Raw genomic sequence first — 27,866 nt, forward strand, 5'->3', positions numbered from 1 at the left:
AACACTAGTATTACTACCTCCATTTTGCAATAGCTGAAAATAAAGCCCAGAGAGTTAGATGTGATTTTTAAAGTTAAAATTGAATTTAAAACCAAATCCTCCTTACTTTAAAGACCATGTTTCTTTTGATACGACACCCTACTTCATATTTGAGTCCCTTTCCCCATACACCAGGCTTCTATCTTCTCTTGTGGAAAGATAAGGATCTAGAGCTTCATAGTATACTGATTGGTAATGATAAAAGGCCTAGAGAATGGGTTACAAACGAGACAAATCTATCTCCTCTTTCTATTAAAACTTTACATAAATGCACAGGTAAGGTATGAAATATGCTTTAATATTAAATACACATGTGAGCTTTTATCATACACCAAGCTTAAATGTTCATTAGTTTTTAGAATATAAGTAACAATTACTAAGAAAATAAACTTAAGACCAATATGATAAATATTATAGGTTACTTGTACAAATAATCTAAGATGTTTACAGCTGTTTGCTTCATTATCGTAACAGTAAAACTCAGGGAACAATCTAAATGTCCAACAGTCAAGAACCGAATAAATAAATTATAGTATATCCATAGCGCTCAATACTATGGAGTCATTAGAAGAAGTCTGTTTTGGAAGAAAGCATTTTATAAAGAAACATGTATACAGTGTAGAGCTGCTAAATACAAACAGTATATACAAGGCAAAATAATTATTTAAATATTTAGATCCGTGTATAAATATAAAACATTACAAGGTCAAACATCAAATTGTTTACCATATTTCACTTTGGTTGGGATTAAGGTTCTTTCCCTCCCTCTCTATTGTCCAAGTTTTCTAAGTCTTTGCAGTAAGGATGTATTGCTGACACCAAGAAAAGTATCAGTAGTCAAGCTGCCCTCTCAGGTATTGACAAAGTTCACTGCAGACCAGGGGAGCTTTGCTTACTTAGTAACTTAGGCTTTGGGCCTGGGTTGTGAGGGCCAGAATAGACTGAGGTGGGAAGATGAGGTAGAAACAGAGAAGGAGGGAGACTGGGAGGGCGGATAAAGGTCTGAGAGAAAAAAATCCCTTTCATCTAAGTGCCTCAACCTTCCCTGTCTCCCCTCTCAAAGTCAGGTTGTTCCAAAGGAGGGAGAGGCAATAAGGAATTCATCCAGGGAACAACAGAATACACATCTATGAACAAGTGCTGATGTCATCCTGAGAAGCCATACATCTTAAGTGTAAAAATAAAGTTTCTATAAAGTTGGTCCCTCATGTGTAAGTCACTTCTTAATTTATTTATACTTATAATAACTACTCTACTCTGATACTATATTAGTATCTAAAGCAACCAAGAAGTATATTCTTTTAGTTTAGTTGTGGCTTAATAATCAACTGATTTATCATTTCTAAATTGTTTAAATATTCACATGCAATGCCTAACATAGAATACATTAACACATAACACTTACTGAATATTTGCCATATACTGGGCACTGTGCTGTGCTCTTTACATGGATGGGCTAGCTTGATTGCACTATGCAAAATTTTTTTTTTTGAGAAGTGTTAAATATTCTGTACTTGGTATTACACATAAACCACACTAAAATGCCTTTCAATAAGTAAAAGGCATCATTTTAGACATGGGAAATTCTACTTAGATCAGCATAGTTAAGATCAAACATATAAAGTAGACATTGCTATGAAAGGTTATTTTTATTATTATCATTGAAATCACATCTCTGAATTGAGATTCAGAGATGAGAACAAGCTCACAATTAGCAAGCCTCAGAGCTGGAATTTAAATCCCGAAATTCTTACTTTAGAAAGGCCTGTGCATTTTCACTACTCTGTACCATGAAAATAATGGCAACTTTTAGGAAGGAGGGAAGGAACTCGTAAGTGGAGTAGCAGAGGCTAGCAAAAGAGGACAAGCTGGACAATAACGAAATAAGAAGTGAGATACAGAAAGGACAATAGCATGAGTGAAGCCATGAAATGTGCTGGCATCACTCAGGAAGCACTCAGGGCTGTAAGTGAGCAAGTTCCACTCCCGGGTTGCATGAGCTGTGGGGATGGTGGAGCTATTTCCACGCCCCACCCCTTGGAACTTCTCAATGTCCTGGTTTCCTGAAAATTACAAGTCCTGTTTCAAGGAGGAGGAAATACACCCGGGGGAAAACCCTATTGAGCCCTAGGATAATGTTTGATGGAAGCGTTTCTAAGACTTGATAATATGATTGGAGAAGTGGTGAAAGGAAATTAGTTGGTCACTTTGTACTTTATGACAAGTAAGTATGAATATTCTGAATTACTAAATTGCCCATTTATCCTGTTTTATATCATGGTATCTGTCATTAAAAGTGTTGCAATAGAGACTCTAAAGTTACAACTGTGAAGGTTCATTCATCACGCTGGAAGGGATGGTTTAGTGGCCAAAAACGCCAGCTTTCACCACCGTGACACTGCATCCAGAGCTTGACATGCAAGTGGCATTGACTCAGCAGCTCATTTCCTGAATATAGGTAGTTTCAGAGTTTACTCAGATGGGTGGAGGGTAATGTGGACAATGTCAAAAAAAACTTGCCTATCCTGCTGAATAATGAAGATTCCTAGAATTTTACAGACTTAGGATAGCCTACAGTTTCCTCACAGCATGAGATATGACAAAGCCCAATGATCTCCAGGATGATCTTAGAACTGATACTGGCCAGCTTTCCCTTCTTCATCAGTAGCTTGTACAAAGCTGATTTAGCCTTTCCCTAAACTGCTCCTCCCCTTTCAACCATCCAATACTCTGACTGTGCTTTAGATGTCAGTAATAGTCTCTTTACTCTTTCTTCACCTTTCCTGTAATTTCTTTTTTCTTTCTGAGACCGAGTCTTGCTCTGTTGTCCAGGCTGGAGTGCAGTGGTGTGATCTCGGCTCACTGCAACCTCTGCCTCCCAGGTTCAAACGATTCTCCTGCCTCAGCGTCCTGAGTAGCTGGGATTACAGGCACCCACCACCATACCTGGCTAATTTTTGTATTTTTAGTAGAGACAGGGTTTCACCATGTTGGCCAGGCTGGTCTTGAACTCCTGATCACAGGCAATCCACCCATCTCAGCCTCCCAAAGTGCTAGGATTACAGGTGTAAGCCACTGTGCGCAGCCCCCTTTCCCATCATTTCTTAATCTTAACATTTACACTTAAATCACTCCATTCATACACTTAATGACATGAACTACTCTTTCATTAATGAATATTTCACTTTTTATTGCTTTAGCAACTACTTTATGACCAACTGGAAATATCTGGTAGTTCCCAAAAATAATGCTACACTATGTAAATCCAACAACTAGAATAATTCCATCTTAAAAAAATTATATTATATTTAAAATATATCGACTAAATGTGTATCAATTTGAAAAAGTCCTTATTTTAGTTATAATCTCAAAATCAACACAGCTCACATTTATTGGGCAACCACTATGTGTTACATATTGTTCTAAGTACGTACCTAGCAAACTTAAAAAACAAACAAACAAACAAAAAAAACAGCCCTTTCCCTGCTGTAGTCTGATGAAGATAACAACTATAAACAGGTACTATGTGCTATAACCATGGTACACTAAAGTACCCTGGAAACTTGTTAACTCTCTCTGTGAACTCAGAGATGTGGCTTTGAGTAGGGACTTGAAGCTTCTTACTTCTAATTGCATAGTGTGACAGGGTCTGATTCTGCAGATCTAAGCTGCTAACTGAGTCTAAATCTCAATTTTGGGGGGCAAGTTTAAAAAGGTGAGTGATATATAGTTAAGCCTGTAGGATTAGTACTATGAGAAACTGGAGGGATGACATTAATATTAACATAAGCTAATATTATTCATGTCTCAGGATCTTCACACAGGATTTCCTCTTTTACTTTTTTCAAGCTCGCATCAAGATTTCATCACCACATTCTTCATTCTCATGTCTCAGACATTATTCTTTCTGATATATATCACGCAATCCTCCTCCTTCTACTCTGAGTTCTCCTAGATGAGGTTGTTTCCATATATGCTGACATTCTCATTATGACAGTGATCTAGCCCTCCCCGTTCTGGCTACCTCTGCCATTAGATCACTATCTCCTTTTTAAATACCCACTGCTATTTGTATTTGTTTATTTCCCACACACAATGCATGATATGGTCATTCTGGTAATACTTTATTCCTATTGTCTGGTTATATGGGATTTCTTTTTTATATTAACTCACATTTTTTTCTATAATTTATAAATATCTACATGTTTTATCCCTAACTTTTCCAGGTGATTATTAATTAACTGGACATATAGCAGTCTTTAGTTATTTCTTATAAATTCTCAATTTTCTGGCCCTAAATTTCCCATTGGCTAAATATTTATTTCTTCAAGAAGACTGCAGAACTATATACAAATCTGTCTTCTACGTTCAACATACTTTTGTATTTAGTAAGAGGCATTAAAGGTGAAATAAAAAAGCAAGGAACAGGACTTGTTCCCACTGCCTTTGTTTAAAATGTCTTCTAACTAGGATTAGGATGGTGTGTGGCCAACTTGGCTACATCTAAAGTAGCGGCTCACCTGACTGGCGCCCTCTGGTGGTAAGAAAATACCCTCACGGGATGGTTGTGGGAGAGCCTCAACACCCACCACACCTAGAGGCTTGAGTACCTCCTGGCTTCTGTCTTGTTTATTTTATATAGGCTTGAGTCTTCCTTGTCCCTCTCTTCCTTTATTTTCCTTTTCTTTTCCTTTTCCTGTCTTCTTTTTAAATATCTGGACTCAATGCTGATTTAGGTCTTTACAAATGAAGCTAGAGGATAAACTCAAGGAGGACAACAGTGTTGGCATTATGGTGTAAGCTTTGACTTAATCACAAGAGAATATCAGTGTTTCTTGCAAGTGGATTGTGACCACCCATGTGCCATTTGTCATAATAATAAAACAAACCATGAGTAGGAAGGCATGCTGAGACATTTTCCTCCACTAGCATAAAATATTCATTCAATATTATATTTGATAAATGTTATCTAAGGGTAATTGTCAAATATTCTGTATAAGTTGTTAACATTAGTCAAATAATACCTTTTAAGGATAATGTAAACTTCATTCTGCCTAAGGTTAGAAATGGATAAAGATGAGCATTCAAATTCCTCTTTACTCAACAAATTCTGTGTCTTGTGTGTGAACACAAGTGTCTATAAAAAGAAATCAGTATAGTATTTATCTGCCATGAAGGCATCAGTAGCTGAAACACTATTTCACTTAATGTTGATCTGTGGTCTGAAAAAGTTTACTAATTCTCTAAACATGCCTGACTTCTGTCAATGCAGTTCAAAAATTTGCATTTGATATCACCCAAATATAATTTCTCAGAAAAAGAGGAAATGTGGTATGGTTATCTGTACCAGCTTACTGATTTTTTTTTTTTCTGGGAAAAAGAACATTTCTATTTTTACTCTATTAGGAGCCAATTATTGTTCCTGCAGTCATGTACACATTCTAGGTTCCAGAAAAGGGCCTACAGAAGAATCAGATATTTTATTAAATTTGATTGAAACTATGTGTTCAAATACAAAACAAATTACAGCAAAATCTAGATCCGTTAAATGAAATTGCAATACCTTTCCTCTCTGTTTCTACTTTCACCCCCTAGAGTCAGTTCTTGACGCAACTGCAGACATAAGGTCTGACACGTTTCTAAAGGTGTGATCACTCCTTTAAAACCTAAGTCAGACCATGTTGATCTGCTGTCAGTCGTTCTTGGCTTATATCAAAATCCTAACCATGCCAACAACGTCCTACATGAGCTAACCCTGGCTACCTTCCCAACAACATTTCCTGCTAGTATCCTCATAATTTATTAATATTTAAGTAAAATCAGAGTAATATAATAAATCCTCAAAGACCTGTGTTCTGGAACACATCAAGCATGCTCCTGCTTAAGGACTTTGGTATGTGCTGTTCCCTCTGCTCGGAATGCTCTTCCCCAGGAATGGTTCTTGATTTGTGCCTTTACTTCATACAGATCTGCTTCTGTCAGTATCTCCATGGCAAGCAGAATCTACCACATACAGTAATGAAATAATTTTTACAGGGATATATCCAGGGTAAGAGAAAAATAAAAGCTGTTGCTACTCTTAGAGATTAGAAACTGGAGGAAGCTTGTACCATTCCTAGATCTGTAGGGGTAAGGGAAGAAACAGTGTTACTGCAGCCCGGTGAGAGCCTTAGCTGTAGGGGAAAGGATGCTGAGCAAAAGCTATCGATGCAGGAGAAAGGAGAAAGAGAGTAGAAGAAGGAGAGAGTAGAGAAGAAACACCATGACTTGACGTTTCTCTTATTCTCCTTCAGATATCCTACTAGTGCCAAACCTTGTTGGGAGCCAGTGTCAAAGGAACACAGGTGAGTCCATCTTCATCAGTCAGCCTCTCAGGGCCAGACCAGGACAGGGAAAGGCAAACACTGGGGTTGGTGGACAAATGGAGAATGGCCAGGACAAGAACTCTACTCAAAAGGTCACCTCCCAAAAAAGATCTTCACCAATCAATCAATCTAAAACAGTATCCCCAAAACACTATTTCTTCAGCCAATTTCATTATAGCACTTATCATTATCTGATATTATATTTTACTGTTTATTTGCTCTCTCTCCCACTAAGATGTAAGTTCTACAAGGGCTAGCACTTCATCATTTGTATTCATTGCTATATTCCTAAAATTTAAAACAGATACTGCTGCATAGGAAGGGTCCAATATTTATTGAATGAATGAATGAATTTAGTACTATCTTTGCTATTCAACAGTACACGTTTAATTAAAATCAGAGCACATGATAAACTCTCAAATATCTGTAAGTGAATTATCCATACATAAGCCCCATATTCCAGCCTTTTCTATGTTCTAAAATATCTTTCTTGTTAACTTACCCTGTATGAAAACACAAATAAATTTAAATAAATTTAATCTTATGAAATATAAGTATACATATACATATATTTCATAAAGCTTTCTTTTACATATTAAAATAGAGAACGAGTTTCATCATTGAAGGAAGCATTAAAATGCAATGAACCCAACCTAGTACTCAGTACATAGACATTATCTACAATGGTCCTTTAAATGGTAGGGAGTAAAGAAAGAAGTAATTCCTTCTCCAAAGAACATATGTTCAAAATAATTACAACTGTTTACATGAATTTTTAGCTATGTTGTTGAATTTATTGAAATATTTTGATAATGTTGAAAGAGGATGATTTTTTTGTCAACCAAAATGGGGCAAAATCCAATAAACGTTGGCAAATAATGCTCTATGAAATCCCACTTGTTTTTATCTATTTTGTTAATCACTGTAGAGACAAGGAACTTACTATCTCAAGAACTGGTGACTTTGAGGCAGCTTTTATTATTATAAAAGTTTGGGCTTGAGTTTTTTTCTTTATGTTAAAAAAAAAAAAAGTTGTTGTATCTCCTTAGGTAATTCTTTCTTTCTTCCAGACCAAACATCCTCAGCTCATCAGACCAAATTTCATGTCATCTTTTTTGGAAAGATTCTTATCCCAGATACTCTTCTTTGGACATGGTCTCATCCATCAACTTTTCCCCTAAAGTCTAGACTTCAGAACATAATTCTTCAGCCTGACTGTGTTTAGGGCAGCATAGTGACTATCTGTTACCCTCACCTGAACATTCTATGTTCCTTGATACAACTTGAAAGTACCAGTTTTATTGTTCTCCATAGCTATAATGTATTATTTACCTGCACCAACCTTTTTCTGTAAATGCTGTTAAACCATGTTTGTCAAAGCAATTAGCAAAGTGCACATTGTTCTTGTGCTTAATCTGTCATCCCAAAAGCTGTTTGGGTTTTCCATAATGAAGTAACAAATGCTAACATAGGCACAATGGACTGATACAATGATTGCCAAGAGACACAATCCAATCAACAGAAGTTAGTCATACATACACCTTACTCTCTCAAAAAGCTTTCAAACATGTCAGCATTTAGGACAGGAATTATTCTGCTGATGACATTCCAAAAAATAACAGTCACTAAGGACTTACCTGCAGCAACTATGATAATATCTGCCAGCTGCGTATGAATCTTCAGTTGTTCTTTGGGGGTGTATCTGTGAGCTATTGTCACAGTTGCATCACCTGGAATACAGAAAAATTTCTATCAATGATTACTGAACTTTTAAAAATTTTACAAATGCTCTAAACCTATAAGAGTTTCCCTTATTTCCTAAGAGTAGAAAAGATACTTTGACATGACTAAATCACATTGAGCACAAAAGCTAGACCAGAAAACCAAGAGGAACCAAAATATTGTACCCTTCAATTAAATGAAAGGAAAATCAAATGAGACCAAATCAGGGTAAGTGCCGATCATCATCGGAGAGCTATGAGTAGAGTCCCTGAAACAAAGAGTTTGAAAATTCTGTGTTGACTGGTTAATACATTAGGATACGGGATACTCACTGTCTTCATAATGACAGGCAAACAAATACTAAAAGCAACAAGATAAGTGAACAAAAAATGGGAAAATATATTATGGGAGCATAACTGAGAGATTAATTGTCTTGAGAAGGTGTCTAGGAAGGATTCCTAAAGGAGGAAATACATTTTTTAGGTCTTAATGCATGAGCAGAAGTATTCCAATCAGGTAAGGAAGAAAAAGGCAGTCCAAGCTAAAGAATAGTAGGAAAAAACTAACCAACTTTGAAAGTGGGTATTTAGAATATAGCGAAATTTTTTGTCATAGGTTAAGGTACATCACAGGAAGTTTTTATATGAAAACCTTAAGGAAGTGATGAATGAACAAGAGAGGCAAGAGACTCCAATATTTAAAGTGTGAGCCATGAAAGGGGAGTGAGGGAAAGTTGGTGGTAAAGAGCAGTCAAGAGGACTTCTGGTAAGAATATGGCTAAGACTGCATCTTATCTTCTGGAAGATGTGCAAATGCTACACAGTTAACCAAAACAACAAAAGTTACATGATCCCCATTTTTAGAAAAACTGGAAGACCTAATTTCTACAGACTCCAAAAACATGTTAAGAGTTACCAAAAGCAACAATTAGTAGATACCATACAGGGAGAAAGGCATCTAAGAAATGAGGAGAATGACAACAAGGCCGGCAGTGGCATATCTCTGAAATTGACTGCAAAAATACACTTCTATGAAAAGTTTATCCCAAAGTGCAAAAAAATATAGCTTTCCTAATTGGGGCAGTGAGAAAAGAAATAAAGACAGAAGAGACTTCCGGGACCCAGTAGAGTTTAGAGTGGGTGGGAACACATTTACATAGAGGGGCTATTTTAGAAGAAAGCAATCTGACTCTGTGAAAGTAATAAAGGAGTCAGAAGGCTGCACAGGACCTCCTCTAACCCCCAGCAGAAGTGTCCTGTAAATAGTAGATCTAAAAACATCCAACTCATTCAATGATGAGTAATAAAAATGGATGTGACACAGCATCAACAAAAGGATAGTATGTAAGGGCAAACCCAGGGGAATTTGGGGAGTGATGAAGCTGTTCTGATTCTAGTGGTGTTAGACTAATTAATTTAATAGATGACTATATGCATTTGTCTAAATTAATGAAACTGCACACCAAAAAGAGTAAATTTTACCATATGCAAATTTTAAAAAATTCAATAAAAAGATACATTTAAAAAGTGTCAGAACCAAGACAAAAGGCAAAATAAAGATAAAAAAATTTAAGAACTTAGCAATGTACCAATAAACTCAAAAAATGGCATGGAAAAGTTGAACATTATGACCAAATATTATACAAAAATACTTATTTATTTATTTTTATGTGTTTTTAACTTTTATTTTAAGTTCAAGGGTACATGTGCAAGTTGGCTATATAGGTAAGCTCATGTCACGAGGGTTTATTGTACAGATTATTTCATCACTAAAGTATGAAGCCTAGTACCCATTAATTAGTTTTCCTAATTCCCTCCCTCCTCCCAACCTCCACCCACCAGTAAGCCTCAGTGTCTGTTGTTCCCCTCTCTGGGTCCATCTGCCCTCATCATTTAGCTCCTACTTATAAGTGACAGCATGCAGTATTTGGATTTCTGTTCCTGCATTAATTTGCTAAAGATAATGGCCATCCACGTTCCTGTAAAGGATGTGATCTCATTCTTTTTTTATGGCTGCATAGTATTCCATGGTGTGTGTGTGTGTGTGTGTGTGTGTAGTGTGTGTGTATATATACACAAACACACCACATTTTCTTTATCTAGTCTACCATTAATGGGCATTTAGGTTGATTTCATGTCTTTGTGACTGTGAATAGTGCTGCAATGAATGTGTGTATGTGTCTATGATAGAACAATTTATATTCCTTTGGGTGTATGCCCAGGAATGGGATTGCTGGGTCCAACGGTAGTTCTGTTTTTAGGTCTCTGAAGAATTACCCTGCTGTTTTCCACAAGGGTTGAACTAATTTACACTCCCACCAATGGTGTATAAACATTCTTTTTCTTCCACGACCTCGCCAAAATCTGTTATTTTTTAACTTTTTAAATAATAGTCATTCTGATTGGTGTGAGATGATGGCATCTCATTGTGTATCTACAAGTGATTCATGTAAAAAAATGATAGTAAAGGATTTTATAGCCAGTCAAATCTGCCTCCAAGATTAAAAGTTGCAAACAATTTTGAAAATGCAAGAACTCAGGAAATATTGTTCCCATAAGTATTTCCTAAGGAACATGCTAAAAGACACGGTTTACTTAATCAAAATATGTCTGAGGAAACTAGCAAAAGGACTGCTGAACGTTTTGATTATAATTATAGGACCAAGACTTTAAAAAAGTGTGAGGATTGGGGTGACAGACTGCTATGGTTTGAATGTTTGTCCTCTCCCAAACTCATGTTGAAATGGAATTGCAATCTAACAATATTAAGAGGTGAAACCTTTAAGAGGTGATTAGGACACCAGTCCTCTGCCCTCATGAATGGATTCATGCTGTTATTGCAGGAGTGAGTTCCTTCTAAATGAACAAGTTCAGCCCACTTCTGTCTTGCTCTTGCCCTCTCTTTCCATTCTGCCTTCCATCATGAGATGATGCAGTAAGAAGGCCCTCACCAGATGCTGGCACCTTGATCTTGGACTTTCAACCTCTGTAACTGTTCAGAAATAAATTTCTATTCTTCATAAATTACCCAGTCTGTGATAATCTGCTATGGCAGAACAAAACAGACTAAAATGCAGACAAATGTAAATGGTCTTTGCTTTCACTATGCAGAAATAATGCAACTAACAAAATTAGAATGAGAAAGGGCAAAGATGAGAAAGTTTGTTGATTCCCTAATATATAATAATAGGAATCAACAAATGTTTAAAAGCTGACCAACCAGATAATAAAAGTATAAGAATATTTAAGAGTATAAAGTAAAAAATTAAAAAATATATTTTCAAATAATTTTTACTGCCAAATAGCAGGTCGGAGACAAAAGAAATGGAATGAGGGGAGAAAATAAAAAATTTTATCATTTATTTATTTTACTAGAGTATCAGTAGCCACCCTATAAATAAATAGAGAATTAAGAGTACTATATAATGTTGTAATTATTAAGGTAAGGAAAACCTTCTTAAATATTTTTTAAATGCACAAAGAAAAAAATTGTAAAAAAAAAAAAAACAATAAACAGAACAGAAAATAATAATAGTTGTACCATATATACTTATCTTAAAAACAAATATAAATTTCCCTAAGTCATTTATGTAAAAGAACGATATTTTCAAATTGACTTACAAAGCCAAATCTAATTATATGTTTTGCTAATTCTATACAATATATATTATACACATAAAACAAAGTTATTCAGAATTCAGAAATGTTGAAAGCAAACATGTAGCAGGAAAATGCCAAAAAATAATGCTTTTTGTCAAACAAAAAGTCAGCACTAAATAAAACAAAGAAGCACATATTATAAAGTAAAAGAGTGATTCAAATAAAGATAGAAAAATAATAAATACATAAGAAAAAGAAATAGAATTCTTATAAGCAGAAATTACAGGAGATACATATAGAAACAAAATATATTGTATTTGTTTAATTTATTTTTGAATAACTTTCTCCGTTCATGACAGATCAAGGCTACAGAAAATGTCAATAACTTAGCGAATGACAGATATATGACTATATCAAACGCAGAAAATAATACATTTTCTTCTCATGCAAATGGTATAAACTTGGTTACAAAGAAAATTTAATACCAAAAAGTAATAATTAGATAGACTATAATTTTATTTGATTACAACTCAACAAAATTATAATTATTGACAAAATCGGAAAAAATATCCTTCATAAAGAGACCCTTCTATTGGAAGATTTTAAAAATTCTATTTTAAATAATTACTGGGTCAAAATTTAAAAAATTGCAAAAGTTTTAGAAAGATTTATAATGAAGACATTTCATATTAGATCCTATAAAGTAAATATAGAAATAAATATGTTAAAAAAATTGTGGACAAATTATTATATCAATAAAACAGAAATAATAAAATGAATCATTTAACTTCAGAAATTAAAGAACAATAAACAAATGAAACTAGAAAAAAACTATAAAAGTTAAAATGTATTTGAGAAATCTAAAAAACTAGACTACTATAAGAAACATTGAGATAATTCCATAAATTAATCAAGTAAAAATCAAATATACAGAAGTAAATTGCTTTCATATATAACATCTTAGAAAATACATTGTAAGAAAAGGCCCCATTATAATAGCAGTACAAAAGGTAAAATACTTAAAATAAGCTTAACAAAAAATGTGCAAAATCCATGTAGTAAAAGAAAATCTCCAGAATAATACCAAGATAAGACCAAGAAACTAGAAAGATAAACCATGTCCTTGGATAGGAATGTTTAATATCATAAAGATTAGAATTCTACCTATATTCATTACAAATATAATTAAAGTCCAATAAAAGTGGACTTTTGGAAGTATGTAATTTGATACTAAGTTTAATATGGAAAAATAAAAGATAATCAGGAAAACTTTGAAAAGGAAGAACAATGAGAGGCAACTAGCAGCCTTTTTTATTTTAGTTGGTACCACCTTCTGCCCAGTTATTTACAGTAAAAGTCTAAAAGTCTCCTTGGTTATTCTCTTTCTTTCACTCACTATAAACCATCAAGAATGTCGAGTATACATTTACAACCACCTCAAGGTTATCAAAGTTATAAAACACCCACCCATCTCTGCTTTAGTCCTGGTCTCCTACATTTGAAAAGGTTCCTTAATACCTTAACAACTCACTCAAGTGTTCTCTAATTCCAAATGAGAGCCTCCCAAATCCCCACCAAAAAAAAAAAAAATCAAAACCAAAATGAAACTGAAACTTCCCATTTCTATCGGTACTGATTATTTCATCAAGAAATTGACAGAGACATGAAATCCAGTGATTTGTACACACATATAAGTAACAATCTGTAAAATTTCAGGCAAAAGAAAAGTATATCAGGATAAATTTCAATCTGCATGGAAAATCCTTGTAGGTAATTTCATTCCCTTTTCAATACTATCAGGTTAACTTGATATTCCTCAGTGAGTTTGGCTGTTGATGTCTATGGAAACTTATCGAAGTCATATTTGAACTTGATTGATCAGAGTTTATGACTATACCAATACCAAACCACGGAAAGGCATTCAGCCTGTTATTTGGAAGACCTGATGATGAAGAGAGGTGAACCAAACAGCTAAAAGCAAATGTGTTCAAATAATACCTCAGACTCTTCTGACCTTTGCTGGTGAGCACCTGAATGCCTGTTCCTGGTCCTGACACCTAGCTTTCCTGTTAAACCTATTCTTATTTAACTCATCTTCCTTGGCATGTGAAAATTCTTGTCATTCCTATATTCAATTCTTATTGTCCATTAATTTTCTTCAACTAATCCTCTGGCTTGCTGCACCTATTTTTTTTCTGTCTTCTCAGCTTTTTCCCAATGGCAGCTAGTACTAGCAAGTCACAGCAGGTACTCAAGAATGATGCATATCTCTGACCTTCAGATGACTTTTTCTCATACTCTCAGTTATATCCTTCTAGAGTACATATGAGAACAGTGTGCGCTAGGGCCTCATTTTCTATCACACAGAACTAGATAAGCAGAGTCTATAAGTAACTATTTTGTGCCTAGTGTTTTATAATAAGTTTCTAAGACACAGGAAGAATAAAATACAGTTGTCCCTCAGTATCTGTCAGTATCTGGGAGGGACTGGTTCCAGGGCCCCTGATGCACTGGCAGATACTAAAATCCACAAATGCTCAAGTTTCTGATATAAAATAACATAGTATTTGCATCTAACCTATGCATACCCTCCCACATACTTTAAATCATCTTTAGATTACTTATTACTTAGGTATTATAAGTAATACCTAATACAATGTAAATGCTATGTAAACAGTTTTATACTATTTTTATATTATTTTTGTTGTTTTAATATTATTTTCTCTAAATATTTTTAATCATAGACAGTTGAATCCACAGATGTGGAACCCACAGATACAGAGGGCCTTCTGTACTTAGACTCTATCTTCTAGAATCTTAGAGTTTTCTTAGAAATAAATAATTAATAGAGAGACAAAATGTGTTTTTTTTATTGTATAAAAATCTAGATTCAACCAAGAATTATCAACTAGGACCCACCTGAGCAGTTTTCTAGGCTATCATTACCTCTGTAGTTTATGCAAAAAAACATATTGTAGCAAACAGTTGTTAGTAATTAGCACAGAATGCCAATTTGAAGCAAATAATATTTGCTATTTAAAAAAAAAAAAAAAGCTGGAACAAACAGCACAATGTGCTTCATTTGTTAGTATCATTTTTTTTTTAGGTGGGTGAGGGGGAGCTTGAAATTACCTTAATGAGGAATTCACTGTTCTTGGACATTTCTGGGCCATTCTCTACCTTCATTTATTCAATAATCAATAAATGATCCTATAAATCCCTTAAACAGGATTCTCTGGTTGTGTCTTGGCCGCGCCCTTGAAAAACTTGCATATACTTTTTCAGTGGCTCTCTAGCCTCACTCCGAGCAGAATGAAATAGTTATTTGCTGAGTAAACTAAAAAACCAGCCCCTAAGGAACGTTCCTGGTAAGACTGGCAATGAGTAGCACTGTCCATGTGCCAGCTTTCAACTCTGGGTTCTGTGTCTTTTACTCCTATAGTAAGATGTTTTCCTCTGCAACTCTACAGCCATCACTGAAAACATGATTCTTCTGTTTTAATTATAGAAAGATTTCACAAGCATTCTAACTATTCTCTCTGGAAAATAATTCATTTTATTGAAGAATAAAGAACTAAAAATCATGACTAAAAAAAAATTTATAGAAAGCATACTAGAATCATGCTAGGCAACAAGAATACACAATTCTCTGTTATCATATGGAAAGCAGATACACAAATAAGAATCATAATACAGTGTGCTAGGCTTCATGTTAGAAGGAGGTAGAAGTTACAGTGTTGTCAAAAGCATCATTATTTACTCCATCTGAGAAGGGCATGGGGCAGCTGAAGGTGTCAGAGAAGACAGATTGTTAATGTGAGTACAGATTTGTTTTGCTTCTTCAATTCCCCTTTAAATATACTTTTGGTATCCTTTCCCATTGATAAAACTACTTTCCAGAAAAATATGAGGAGAGCATATTACTTAGTCTTGACTGTAAGAAATTTCTTCATTATAAGAGCTAAAGTCTACCTTTTTGCTGCTTCTATCATGATTCTAGATCTGTCTTCAACAGAAACACAAAATAAGTCTCAACTTCCTCTCCCATGAGGCAAATCTTCAAACATCTGCCTGATCCTGAATCAGGAGGTAAAGCAAAACGGCAAACCAATCTGAGCTAGAACCTCACATGTAGAGTTTTGTTTTGTCTCTTTCTCGGGATAAGGAGAATCTGAGTCATTCCCAATATATTAGTTCATGTCATGGTCTGGTTTAAAGGAGAAATCAGTGAGAGAAAATCACAGGAAGGAAAACTCAGTAATCATGCACAGAACAGCAATGGAAAAAAACAAGCCTGAGTTCTGTTTTAGACAAATGAAGCCAAAAATTCTAGATTTGAATATTTCTTGATCTCTGCAAGCTACTACTGCAACTTTAAGCAATGAATAAATAAATTATAAAAACAAACTAAAAATAAGCTTTCTACTACAGACATTAAATGCAATTTTGGTAAGGTGGTCAGGGGCAACCTGAGGTGACATTTGGACAAAAACCTGAAGGAAGTAACTTGGGGAAAAAAGTATTCCAGGAAGAAAGGAAATCAGGTGCAAAGACACTGAGACATGAGCACATAAGACATATTCCAGGAAAGCAGATATGGTGGGGCAGTGGGCAGTGATGGGGCATGAGAATGCTAGGAAGTGATTTAGGAGATACAGCCCAGGGACAGACCATATAAGGTCTTGCATATCATGGTAAGGAACCTGGATGTTATTCTGGTGTCATGTTGTGATGGGTGTTACAGGAAGACATGGGTGATCAAGACCTACCATGTGGAAAACAGACTGTGAATGAAAGATGGGACAAGGGTGGATGAAGGGAAACTAGTTCATAAATATTTCAGTGTTCCAAGTGAGAAACAGAAGTTGTCTCAACTAGGATCTTATTAGTCCAGGTGGTGATATCACAGGCATATTTTACACAGATTGCTAATGTTAGACAAAGGATGTGAGAGAAAGAAAGAAGTCAAGGATTGACTGATCAATCAGAAAAATTGATGGTACCACTCATTAAGATGGGGAAAACTAAGGGGAGTAAAATTATGAGTGAAGGTTTGCATATAAGATTGAAATGGGTATTAGCCATGCAACTGGAGTTCTCAAGTGCTTCATGGTTATATGGGTCTAAAGCATACAGGAGACAGAAATGATATTTAAAGCCATAGGGCTGCAAAGGCCCACTGAGGGACTTGCTATGAATAAAAAAAGTCCTGGTGTCATTCCAATGTTTCCTTGAGAAATCATTCTCAACACTGACCACACTGGGATTTTTCCATGGAGTCTTCTAAAATATACTTGCTGACACTCAGGTTCTACTTCTAATGATTCTGATTTAATTTTTATCTGTGTTGGGCATAGGCAGTTCTATTTTTAAAGCCTCCTGATGATTCTAGTGGGCAGCTAAGCTTGAGAACTACTGGTTTAAAAGTTGGGAGACTAAGAATGTCCCAGAAACGGAAAATGAGAAGAAATGTTTAGTGAGGTAAGAGTAATGCTGCCAATAATAGCTTTAATCTATGCTTAAATGATAAAAGAAATTACCCTCTAAAATGTGGCCCTTTTGTTAACTTAACAAGCATTTTATGAATATTATTCAATTTATTTTATAGTTTTCTGTTTATAAAATCCCTCAGGAGAAATACTTTTTTAGTTTTAATGTTAGAAAAGTGTTTTATTTTTATTGAGCACATGTTTATTTTTAATCTTAAAGACAATTCATTGGATAACTGTCATTTATTTTCCTGCTAACAAGTTCTCAGGATAAAATTAGTGACCCAATCATAGCACATCTAGTTTAAACTCAATTAAATAAATTCACCAAACATACATTCAGCACCATTATATAAAATGCAGTGTGCTTGGCAGTAGGAATATATCCATGCAGACCTAATAATATGCCTATCTTTAGTAGAAGTTTTTGGCTCTACTTTTAGTTCCAGCCCTCCCCTCCCCTTTTTCTTCACTATTCTCATTTGCATTGTGTTTTAAACATTGCTATGTGCTCATGAGGGTGGAATTTTTAGTTTTAAGTTAAGAACAGTAACAAGAAGGTAACTGGCAAGATGGCTGAATAGGAGCAGCTCTAGTCTGCAGCTCCCAGCGAGATCAATGCAGAAGGTGGGTGATTTCTGCATTTCCAACTGAGATACCTGGCTCATCTCATTGGGACAGGTTAGACAGTGGGTTCAGCCTACAGAGGTGAGCTGAAGCAGGGTGGGGTGTCATCTCACCCAGGAAGCACAAGGGGTCGAGGAATTCCCTTCCCTAACCAAGGGAAGCTATGAGAAACTGTGATGTGAGGGACGGTGCATTCCAGCCCAGGTACTATGCTTTTCCCACAGTCTTTGCAACCTGCAGACCAGGAGATTCCCCCAGGTGCCTACACCACCAGGGCCCTGGGTTTCAAGCACAAAATCGGGCGGCCGTTTGGGCAGTCACCAAGCTAGCTGCAGGAGTTTTTTTCTCATATCCCAGTGTCGCTTGGAATGCCAGCAAGACAGAACCGTTCACTCTGCAGGGGCTGAAGCCAGGGAGCCAAGTGGTCTAGTTCAACAGATCCCATCCCACAGAGCACAGCAAGCTAAGATCCACTAGCTTGAAATTCTCACTGCCAGCAAAGCAGTCTGAAGTTGACCTGGGATACTCGAGCTTGTTCAGGATGGCAGGGGGGCATTCTGTCATTACTGAGGCTTAAGTAGGCAGTTTCCCCTCACAGTGTAAACAAAGCCACAGGGAAGTTCGACTGAGATGGAGCCAACAAAGCTGCTGTTGCCAGACTGTCTCACTGGATTCCTCCTCACTGGGCAGGGCATCTCTGAAAGAAAGGCAGCAGCCCCTGTCAGGGGCTTATAGATAAAACTCTCATTCCCTGGGACAGAGCACCTGGGGGAAGGGGTGACTGTGGGTACGGCTTCAGCAGACTTAAACATTCCTGCCTGCCAGCTCTTAAGAGAGTAGTGGATCTCCCAGCATAGCATTCGAGCTCTGCTAAAGGACAGACTGCCTCCTCAAGTGGATCCCTGACCCTCGTGCCTCCTGACTGGGAGACACCTCCCAGCAGGGGTCGATAGACACCTCATACAGGAGAGCTCTGGCTGGCATCTAGCAGGGGCCCCTCTGGGATGAAGCTTCTAGAGGAAAGAACAGGCAGCAATCTTTGATGTTCTGCAGCCTCCACTGGTGATACCCAGGCAAAGAGGGATTGGAGTGGACTTTCAGCAAACTCCAGTAGACCTGCAGCAGAGGGGCCTGTTAGAAGGAAAACTACCAAACAGAAAGGAGTAGCACCAACATCAACAAAAAGGACGTCCACACAAAAACCCTATCCGAAGGTCACCAACATCAAAGACCAAAGGTAAATAAGTTCACAAAGATGAGGAAAAACCAGCGCAAAAAGGCTGAAAATTCCAAAAACAAGAACGCCTCTTCTACTCCAAAGGATCACAACCCCTCACCACCAAGGGAACAAAACTAGATGAAGGATGAGTTTGACGAATTGACAGAAGTAGGCTTCAGAAGGTGGGTAATAACAAACTCCTCTGAGCTAAAGGAGCATGTTCTAACCCAATGTAAGGAAGACAAGAACCTTGAAAAGGGGTTACAGGAATTGCTAACTAGAATAACCAATTTAGGGATGAACATAAATGACCTGATGGAGCTGAAAAACATGGCACGAGAACTTTGTGAACCATACACAAGAATCAATAGCAGATTGATCAAGCAGAAGAAAGGATATCAGAGATTAAAGATCAACTTAATTAAATAAAGCAAGAACACAAGATTAGAGAAAAAAGAATGAAAAGGAATTGGCTGGGCGCGGTGGCTCAAGCCTGTAATCCCAGCACTTTGGGAGGCCGAGATGGGCGGATCACGAGGTCAGGAGATCGAGACCATCCTGGCTAACACGGTGAAACCCCGTCTCTAATAAAAAATACAAAAAAACTAGCCGGGCGAGGTGGCAGGCGCCTGTAGTCCTGGCTACTCGGGAGGCTGAGGCAGGAGAATGGTGTGAACCCGGGAGGCGGAGCTTGCAGTGAGCTGAGATCCGGCCACTGCACTCCAGCCTGGGTGGCAGAGCGAGACTCCGTCTCAAAAAAAAAAAAAAAAAAAAAAAAAAAAAAGAAAAGGAAGGAACAAAACCTCTAAGAAATATGGGACTATGTGAAAAGACCAAACCTATGTTTGACTGCTATACCTAAAAGTGGCAGGGAGAATGGAACCAAGTTGGAAAACACTCTTCAGAATATTATCCAGGAGAACTTCCCCACCCTAGCAAGACAGGCCAACATTCAAATTCAGGAAACACAGAGAACACCACAAAGATACTCCAAGAGAAGAGCAATACCAAGACACATAACCATCACATTCAACAAGGTTAAAATGAAGGAAAAAATGTTAAGGGCAGCCAGAGAGAAATGTTGGGTTACCCACAAAGGCACAAAGGGAAGCCCATCAGACTAACAACAGATCTCTCTGCAGAAACACTATAGGCCAGAAGAGAGTAGGGGCAAATATTCAACATTCTTAAAGAAAAAAAATTTCAATCCAGAATTTCATACCCAGCCAAACTAAGCTTCATAAGAGAAGAAGAAATAAAATCCTTTACAGACAAGTAAATGCTGAGAGATTTTGTCACCACCAGGCTTGCCTTACAAGAGCTCCTGAAGAAAGCACTAAATATGGAAAGTAAAAACCAATATCACCCACTGCAAAAACATACCAAATTGTAAAGACCATCAACACTATGAAGAAATAGCATCAACTAATGGGCAAAATAACCAGCTAGCATCATAATGACAGGATCTAATTCACATATAACAATATTAAACTTAAATGTAAAAGGGTTAAATGCCCCAATTAAAAGGCACAGACTGGCAAATTGGATAAAGAGTCAAGACCCATCAGTGTGCTGCATTCAGGAGACCCATCTCATGTGCAAATTCCACACACTAGAAAAAGAGGGACTCCTCCCTAATTCATTTTATGAGGCCGGCATCATCCTGATACCAAAACCTGGCAGAGACACAACAAAAAAAGAAAATTTCATGCCAACATCCCTGATAAATATCAATGTGAAAGTTCTCAGTAAAATACTGGCAAACCAAATCCAACAGCACATGAAAAAGCTTATCCAGCACAATCAAGTTGGCTTCATCAATGGGATGCAAGGCTGGTTCAATATATGCGAATCAACAAACAGAATCCATCACATAAACAGAACCAAAGACAAAAACCACATGATTATCTCAATAGATGCAGAAAAGGCCTTCAATAAAATTCAGCATGACTTCATGCTAAAAACTCTCAATAAACTAGATATTGATGGAACACATCTCAAAATAATAAGAGCTATTTATGACAAACCCACAGTCAATATCATACTGATTGGGCAAAAGCTGGAAACATTCCCTTTGAAAACTGGCACAAGACAAGGATGCCCTCTCTCACCATTCCCACTGAATATAATATTATAAGTTCTGGCCAGGGAAATCAGGCAAGAGAAAAAAAAATAAAGGGTATTCAAATAGGAAGAGAGGAAGTCAAATTGTCTCTGTTTGCAGATGACGTGATTATATATTTAGAAAACCCTATCACCTCAGCCCCAAATCTCCTTAAGCTGATAAGCAACTTCAGCAAAGTCTCAGGATACAAAATCAATGTGAAAAAATAACAAGTATTCCTATACACCAATAATAGACAAACAACCAAATAATGAGCGAACTCCCATTGACTATTGCTACAAAGAGAATGAAATACCTAGGAATACAACTTAAAGGGATATGAAGGACCTCTTCAAGGAGAACTACAAACCACTGCTCAAGGAAATAAGAGAGGACACAAACAAATGGAAAAATATTCCATGCTCATAGATAGGAAGAATCAATATCATGAAAATGGCCATACTGCCCAAAGTAATTTAAAGATTCAATGCTATCCCCATCAAGCTATCACTGACTTTCTTCACAAAATTAGACAAAAAAATATTTCATATGGAACCAACAAAAAGCCCGTATAGCCAAGACAATCCTAAGCAAAAAGAACAAAGCTAGAGGCATCATACTACATGTCTTCAAACTATACTACAAGGCCACAGTAATCAAAACAGCATGGTACTGGTACCAAAACAGATATATAGACCAATGGAACAGAACAGAGGCCTCAGAAATAACGCCACACATCTACAACCATCTGATCTGTGACAAACCTGACCAAAAAAAAAAAAAGTAATAGGGAAAGGATTCCCTATTTAATCAATGGTGTTGGGAAAACTGGCTAGCCATATGCAGAAAACTGAAACTGGAATCTTTCCTTACACCTCATACAAAAATTAACTCAAGATGGATTAAAGACTTAAACATAAGGCCTAAAACCATAAAAGCCCTAGAAGAAAACCTAGGCAATACCATTCAGGACATAGGCGTGGGCAAAGTCTTCGTGACTGAAACACCAAAAGCAATGGCAACAAGAGCCAAAACAGAAAAATGGGATCTAATTAAACTAACGAGCTTCTCCACAGCAAAAGACACTGTCATTAGAGTGAACAGGCAACCTACAGAATGGGAGATTTTGCAATCTATCCATCTGACAAAGGGCTAATATACAGAATCTACAAGAAACTTAAACAACTTTACAAGAAAGAAAAAACAACCCCATCAAAAAGTGGGTGAAGTATATGAACAGACACTTCTCAAAAGAAGACATTTATGTGGCCAAAAAACATTTTTAAAAAGTTCACCATCACTAGTCATTAGAGAAATGCAAATCAAAACCATAATGAGATACCAATCTCACACCAGTTAGAATGGAGATCATTACAAAGTCAGGAAACAACAGATACTGGAGAGGATGTGGAGAAATAGAAACGTTTTTACACTGTTGGTGGGAGTGTAAATTAGTTCAACCATTGTGGAAGACAGTGTGGCGATTCCCCAAGGATCTAGGACCAGAAATACCATTTGACCCAGCAATCCCATTACTGGGCATATACCCAAAGGATTATAAATCATTCTGTTATAAAGACACATGCACACATATATTTATTGCAGCATTACTCATAACAGCAAAGACTTGGAACCAACCCAAATGCCCATCAATGATATACTCGATAAAGAAAATGTGGCACATATACACCATGGAATACTATGCAGCCATAAAAAGGAATGAGTTCATGTTCTTTGCAGGGACATGGATGAAGCTAGAAACCATCATTCTCAGCAAACTAACACAGGAACAGAAAACCAAACACCGCATGTTCCCACTCATAAGTGGGAGTTGAACAATGAGAACACATGTACACACGGAGGGAAACATCACACACCAGGGCCTGTTGGGTGGTGGGGGGCAAGGTGAGGGATAACATTAGGAGAAATACCTAATGTAGATGACGGGTTAATGGGTGCAGCAAACCACCATGGCACATGTACACCTATGTAAGAAACCTGCATGTTCTGCACATGTATCCCAGAACTTAAAGGGTGTTTTTGTATTGTTTTGTTTTTTGTTTTTTAATGTCAGGCTTTTGGCCTCACTCTCCCTGTGCAAACCAGTAAAAGGTCTAGGATTTGTGAGCTGTCCTTGCCCCCACTTGTTTTGTTTTGATACATGTTTTCTAATAATCCAGTTTATCTCTTTTCCCCTGCAGGCCATCAAACTCTAAACGGTCATGCAACTGGAGCCTCATACAATGGTCTCTTCTGCTGGGGACCCTTAGATAAGCTTCTGAGGCAGACTGGACTGACATTTCCTCAAAACAGCACCCCCTGTCAGCAGCAAGCAGTTAAGATCAGTCTTTGCCCTTATCACTATCCTTATTCTAACGGCAGTTAGATGTACTTTAGAGGGGGAAATGAATCAGCCAAGCAAAAAGGGCTCCTTGGAGAACCTCTTACTGGGTGGCGCTCTGGGGGAATGGGTTGGAGCCATGGAAGTTCATGTCGTTTGCAGATGGGAGGAGTCTGGCCTCTTCTTTTCCTGGGTGGTAACTTGGGATTCAACTGGTGAGATTTGGGCCTGTTAACAGGAATCCTTCTCACTTTGCTGAGTTTTTCCTTTTCACTCAGTAAATTCCATTTTTCTCACCCTTTTATGTGTCCACAAACCTAATTTTTCCTGGTTGTGTGACAAGAACTTGGCTTTTAGCTGAATTAAGAAAAATGTCCTACAATACTATGAAGTCATGGAGAAAGAGAGGAATTGAAAGAAAAAGATTTGGACTCCACTCTCCATTTAAAATAAGCTTTACTGTTCTTTTCAACAGTGTAATAGTCCCAGTTGTCTGATAATAATACGTAATTTCCAGGTGCAGTGCTGTGCAGATACTAAATGGCTGAATTTAGAAGACACTGAAAATGAAACAGTGCTTCTATTATTCAATTTAGAAAATGAGAATAGAACTATCATTTGGTCTTTTCTACAGTCTTCCACTACCCAAATTCAAATATGTAATGCAGTAAAGTCTAATCAACGTAGAGACATCACAGAACATAATATCCCCAACATCTTTTCCTTCTAAGCTGGGGGTAGTGGGATGAGAGTGGCAGAGACTAAATACTTGCCATCCCCGGCCCCAGTTAGACAATGGTTCCTTCCTCAGAGGCAGCAAACATCCCACTCCACTCCACTGCCAATAAGACTAAGAGTGTCAGTCTCAGTGGTGTGATCACTTTGCATGACTCCTGCATTCCTAGGCGTTCCTATTTGGCTCCTCTCTTTGAAACCTAAAAGAGCTTGGCCCAACCTGCCACCAGGCTGAGCTTAATCACGCATACCACTCACATCACGTTGCACTGCCTCAAGCTTCCACTACTGTGTTATTATGTCCTGTAGGTGGGAGATAAAACTTCCAGGCTGGGGAAAAAAAAAAAAAAAAAACTTTTTCACAACTGGGGTTAATTCTCACAAAGGGAAGGCATTCAACTGGCAAAAATTATTGTCATGTTCCATTTAGATAGGGTGCCTCTTGAAGAAAAACTACCTGAGATAGAGTAAGTTGCTGTAGCAGCACAGCTCGAGTGTGAAAACTGAATGCCAATGCAGAGGCAGTGCCTTCAGAAAACACTCACTGCAAAGATGAATCCTGATGATTCAGACTGTCAACTTCTGGAGAGGCAGGACTAAGTCTTTTTCTGTGGGATGCAGCTGTATCACACAGTGTTTCCCAGAGAATAAGTACTAGATGAGTACTGGCTGGATGAAATCAAGAACACCAGACTCACTGGACTCTAAGCAAAACCAGGTGGTTGCTGGCCCTGTCAAAATACTCTTTAAAAATGAGCCAGCATCAATGTTACTCCAATGATGCCAGAACTTTTTAGTCAAAGGAGCAGCATACAATTCCATGTTGTGGCTAATTAAGGAAATCTCACCTAATTAGATGACATGTCCTACTTAGAAATAAAAGTATGCCAAGAGAAACTTACTCTAAGAATATGAGGGTTGGTGCGGTGGCTCACGTCTGTAATCTCAACATTTTGAGAGGTTGAGGCAGGCAGATTGCTTGAGCTCAGGAGTTCGAGACCAGCCTGGGCAACATAAGGAGACCCCATCTCTACAAAAAATACAAACAATTATCTGGGTGCGGTGGTGTGCGCCTGTGGTCCCAACAACTGTGCTCCCAACAGGAGGATCACTTGTGCCCAGGAAGTTGAGGCTGCAGTGAGCCGTGATCATGCCATTAACTGCAGTCTGGGTGACAGAGTGAGGCCCTGTCTCAAAAATAAAAATTCAAAATTAAAATAAAAGTATTAGAAATAAAATCTGATTCTATATCCTCTCATGACAGTTAGTAACCATAATGCCTTGATCATTATGGCACTTTGTAATCTTGAAGGGAAAAAAAATGTTTTAGAGAAATTGGAGACTTTCTTACTTCCCCATTTTAAATCTAAAAATAAAGACACTATGCTAAAACCAACGGTATTCAGTTTTCATTCTGAAAGAAAGTGAAACTGGTAGATGGCTACATACAAAGAAGTAAAAAAAAAAAAAAAAAAAAAAAAAAATGCAACTGGGCAGCTTAACTTTAAAATGTATTTTCAACTTCTTTTTCTTTCTCTTGGGTTTCAAGATACAACCTTGAGGAAAACTGCAGAAGCCTTTACTTAGCCTTAAAAAAGACTCCACATCTCTCCCTTTCTCATGGTATATCCTCCCTTCATATCTATCTAACCATATGCTAATATCTAATTATGTGCCTTCTTAGAAATCCCAGGAGCTAATCTTGAGACAGATAGACCAAGTCTGGAGACCCAGCCGCAAAATTCCAGAGGTTACTTCAAGGCTGCTAGTTAACAATCCAGTCATTGTTGAAATGACATCAGCCCATGTTCCAGCTGGACTGGGACCCAAGTTAGCCATCAGAACAAGACACATAGACATTTACTCTGCCCAATTCTTGCATGCCTGCTTTATCAAGTTTTCCCTTTTTAAATCTCTGCCTTCCACCACCACCCCACCCCAAATCAGAGCAGTTACTTTGGATAGGAATCTGGCGGCTTCTCTCTCTTTTTTTTTTTTTTTTTTTTTTTTACTAGCTTTGGTTAATAAAGTTACTGTCTTTCTACAAGGTCTTGCTATTGTTAATCGGACTATACAAGCAGAGAGCATCTGGACTTGTGTTTGATTACAAATATACAATGATCTATAGGTGGTCACAATGGTACTCAAACATTCTAATAATTAGTGGAGCTCATTCTCTTTATGTTACCTTAATTAGCCATGAGTTTTGAGAAGCACATAGAATGTTTACTTGGGGATGCCAAATTTTATTTTGTGCCACTGACTATATAAAATTTAAATTACCCATACTTGTATATCATATCCCCTTGCTCCCCCATCACCACCACCAAGACTATAGCACTAGGAGGACAGGAACCATCTCTCACCTACTCTTTATAAGCTACATAGCAGCTAAAGTGCTACATCCTCTGCAAAGCCTTCTGTGACAGTCTGTTCTCACCAGAAGGTAACTCCTTCCTTGCCTCCTTGTTGTATTGAGTGTCAGCACTACCCCTTTACTTTAAGATTTTAGCACATTCTCACTCCGCTAAATATTTCAAGCCCTTGGGGAATTAAAAAAAAAAATACTCAAAAAACAGCTAGGATCCATGTCCTTAATAACAAAACTAAAAGCTAGCCATAGGTAGACACATATTAATCGAGCTAAATTACAGTATGGCCATTTTTCTTCTAGTACAATTACCTTTGGCTTTAAGACAAAAATGAATCATTAGCGTTCTGCATGTCTTCTGGCAAAGAAATAAATACACAGTGTGAGCTGAATGCTCAACATTGTGTCATTAGAACAAGTTCTATAGATATGCATTTGCCGAGTTAATCCTCCTTCATTATCTTCATTAGCTAACAATGCACATGGAGTCACTGCCCATAATTATTGCCCTAACAGACATGCATGTTTGAAATATTAACTTTCCCACAGACTCCAAACCTTCAGTAAGCAGCTCTCAATGATTCATTACATTAATAATATATGTCATCATACTCCTCTTAAATATGCATGAGATTAAAAACCACCCATGTTGCAAATCTTCCAATATCATTTTTAGTATAATTTGTTACCTTTTAGATACTGTAATTCTAACGGCAACCAGGTACCACTATAATAAAGGTAAGTTTAATTATCTGGTTTCTAAGTAACCAGTATTATAACTTATTCCACTTTTATTCCATTTTAACATGCATTCAAATGAGAATATTTCATAACACAAAGTATAATACTTTTTAAAGTATATATGATTTTATCCTATAATTCTTTCCCCAGAGGTCACTGCCACCATGAATTTGTGTTTATCTTTCTAATGCTTCCTTTACTGCTTTTACTGCATATGTATGTATCTATAAATAAATCACAGATGATAAAAAATAAAGTAATATGTTTAATTCACAGGATAACCTAGTTTAAAATTGCATATAAAAGAGGTAAATTAATTTTGATAGGTATTTTATAGACAAATATATAATTCAAGATTGAAATTTATCAAGAAATTAGCATGCAATATATTGATGCCTATTAAAAATACATTGTAAAGTAATATTTGGATAGTTATGATGTCCTATTTCTAATCAAATACATTATAAACTTTTATAAATTTTGAGTTTATTCAATCTTTTACAGAAAAGATCAG

At 36.9% G+C, this 27,866-nt stretch overlaps 1 protein-coding gene across 14 annotated transcripts in view; it reads right to left on the minus strand.

Annotated features, from left to right (window-relative positions):
* MTHFD2L (methylenetetrahydrofolate dehydrogenase (NADP+ dependent) 2 like) overlaps positions 1 to 27,866 on the minus strand; it is a 186,423-nt gene that overhangs the window by 68,743 nt on the left and 89,814 nt on the right. For 8 of the 14 annotated variants that reach the window (XR_001490778.4, XM_065545094.1, XM_074039880.1 and 5 more), the window contains one exon: positions 8,042 to 8,134. Coding sequence is in view for 10 of the 14 variants with exons in the window: in XM_065545094.1 (XP_065401166.1) it covers positions 8,042 to 8,134 (93 nt within the window). In the remaining 4 variants the exon portion in view is untranslated. Of the gene's footprint in view, positions 1 to 4,323; positions 6,043 to 8,041; positions 8,135 to 24,457; positions 24,571 to 25,142; positions 25,271 to 27,866 lie in introns of those variants that run through there. The other 6 variants (XR_010586853.1, XR_012434867.1, XM_045392491.3 and 3 more) reach the window with 4 other exon arrangements.

This window comes from Macaca fascicularis, chromosome 5 (assembly GCF_037993035.2).
Source record: "Macaca fascicularis isolate 582-1 chromosome 5, T2T-MFA8v1.1".
NCBI lineage: Eukaryota > Metazoa > Chordata > Mammalia > Primates > Cercopithecidae > Macaca > Macaca fascicularis.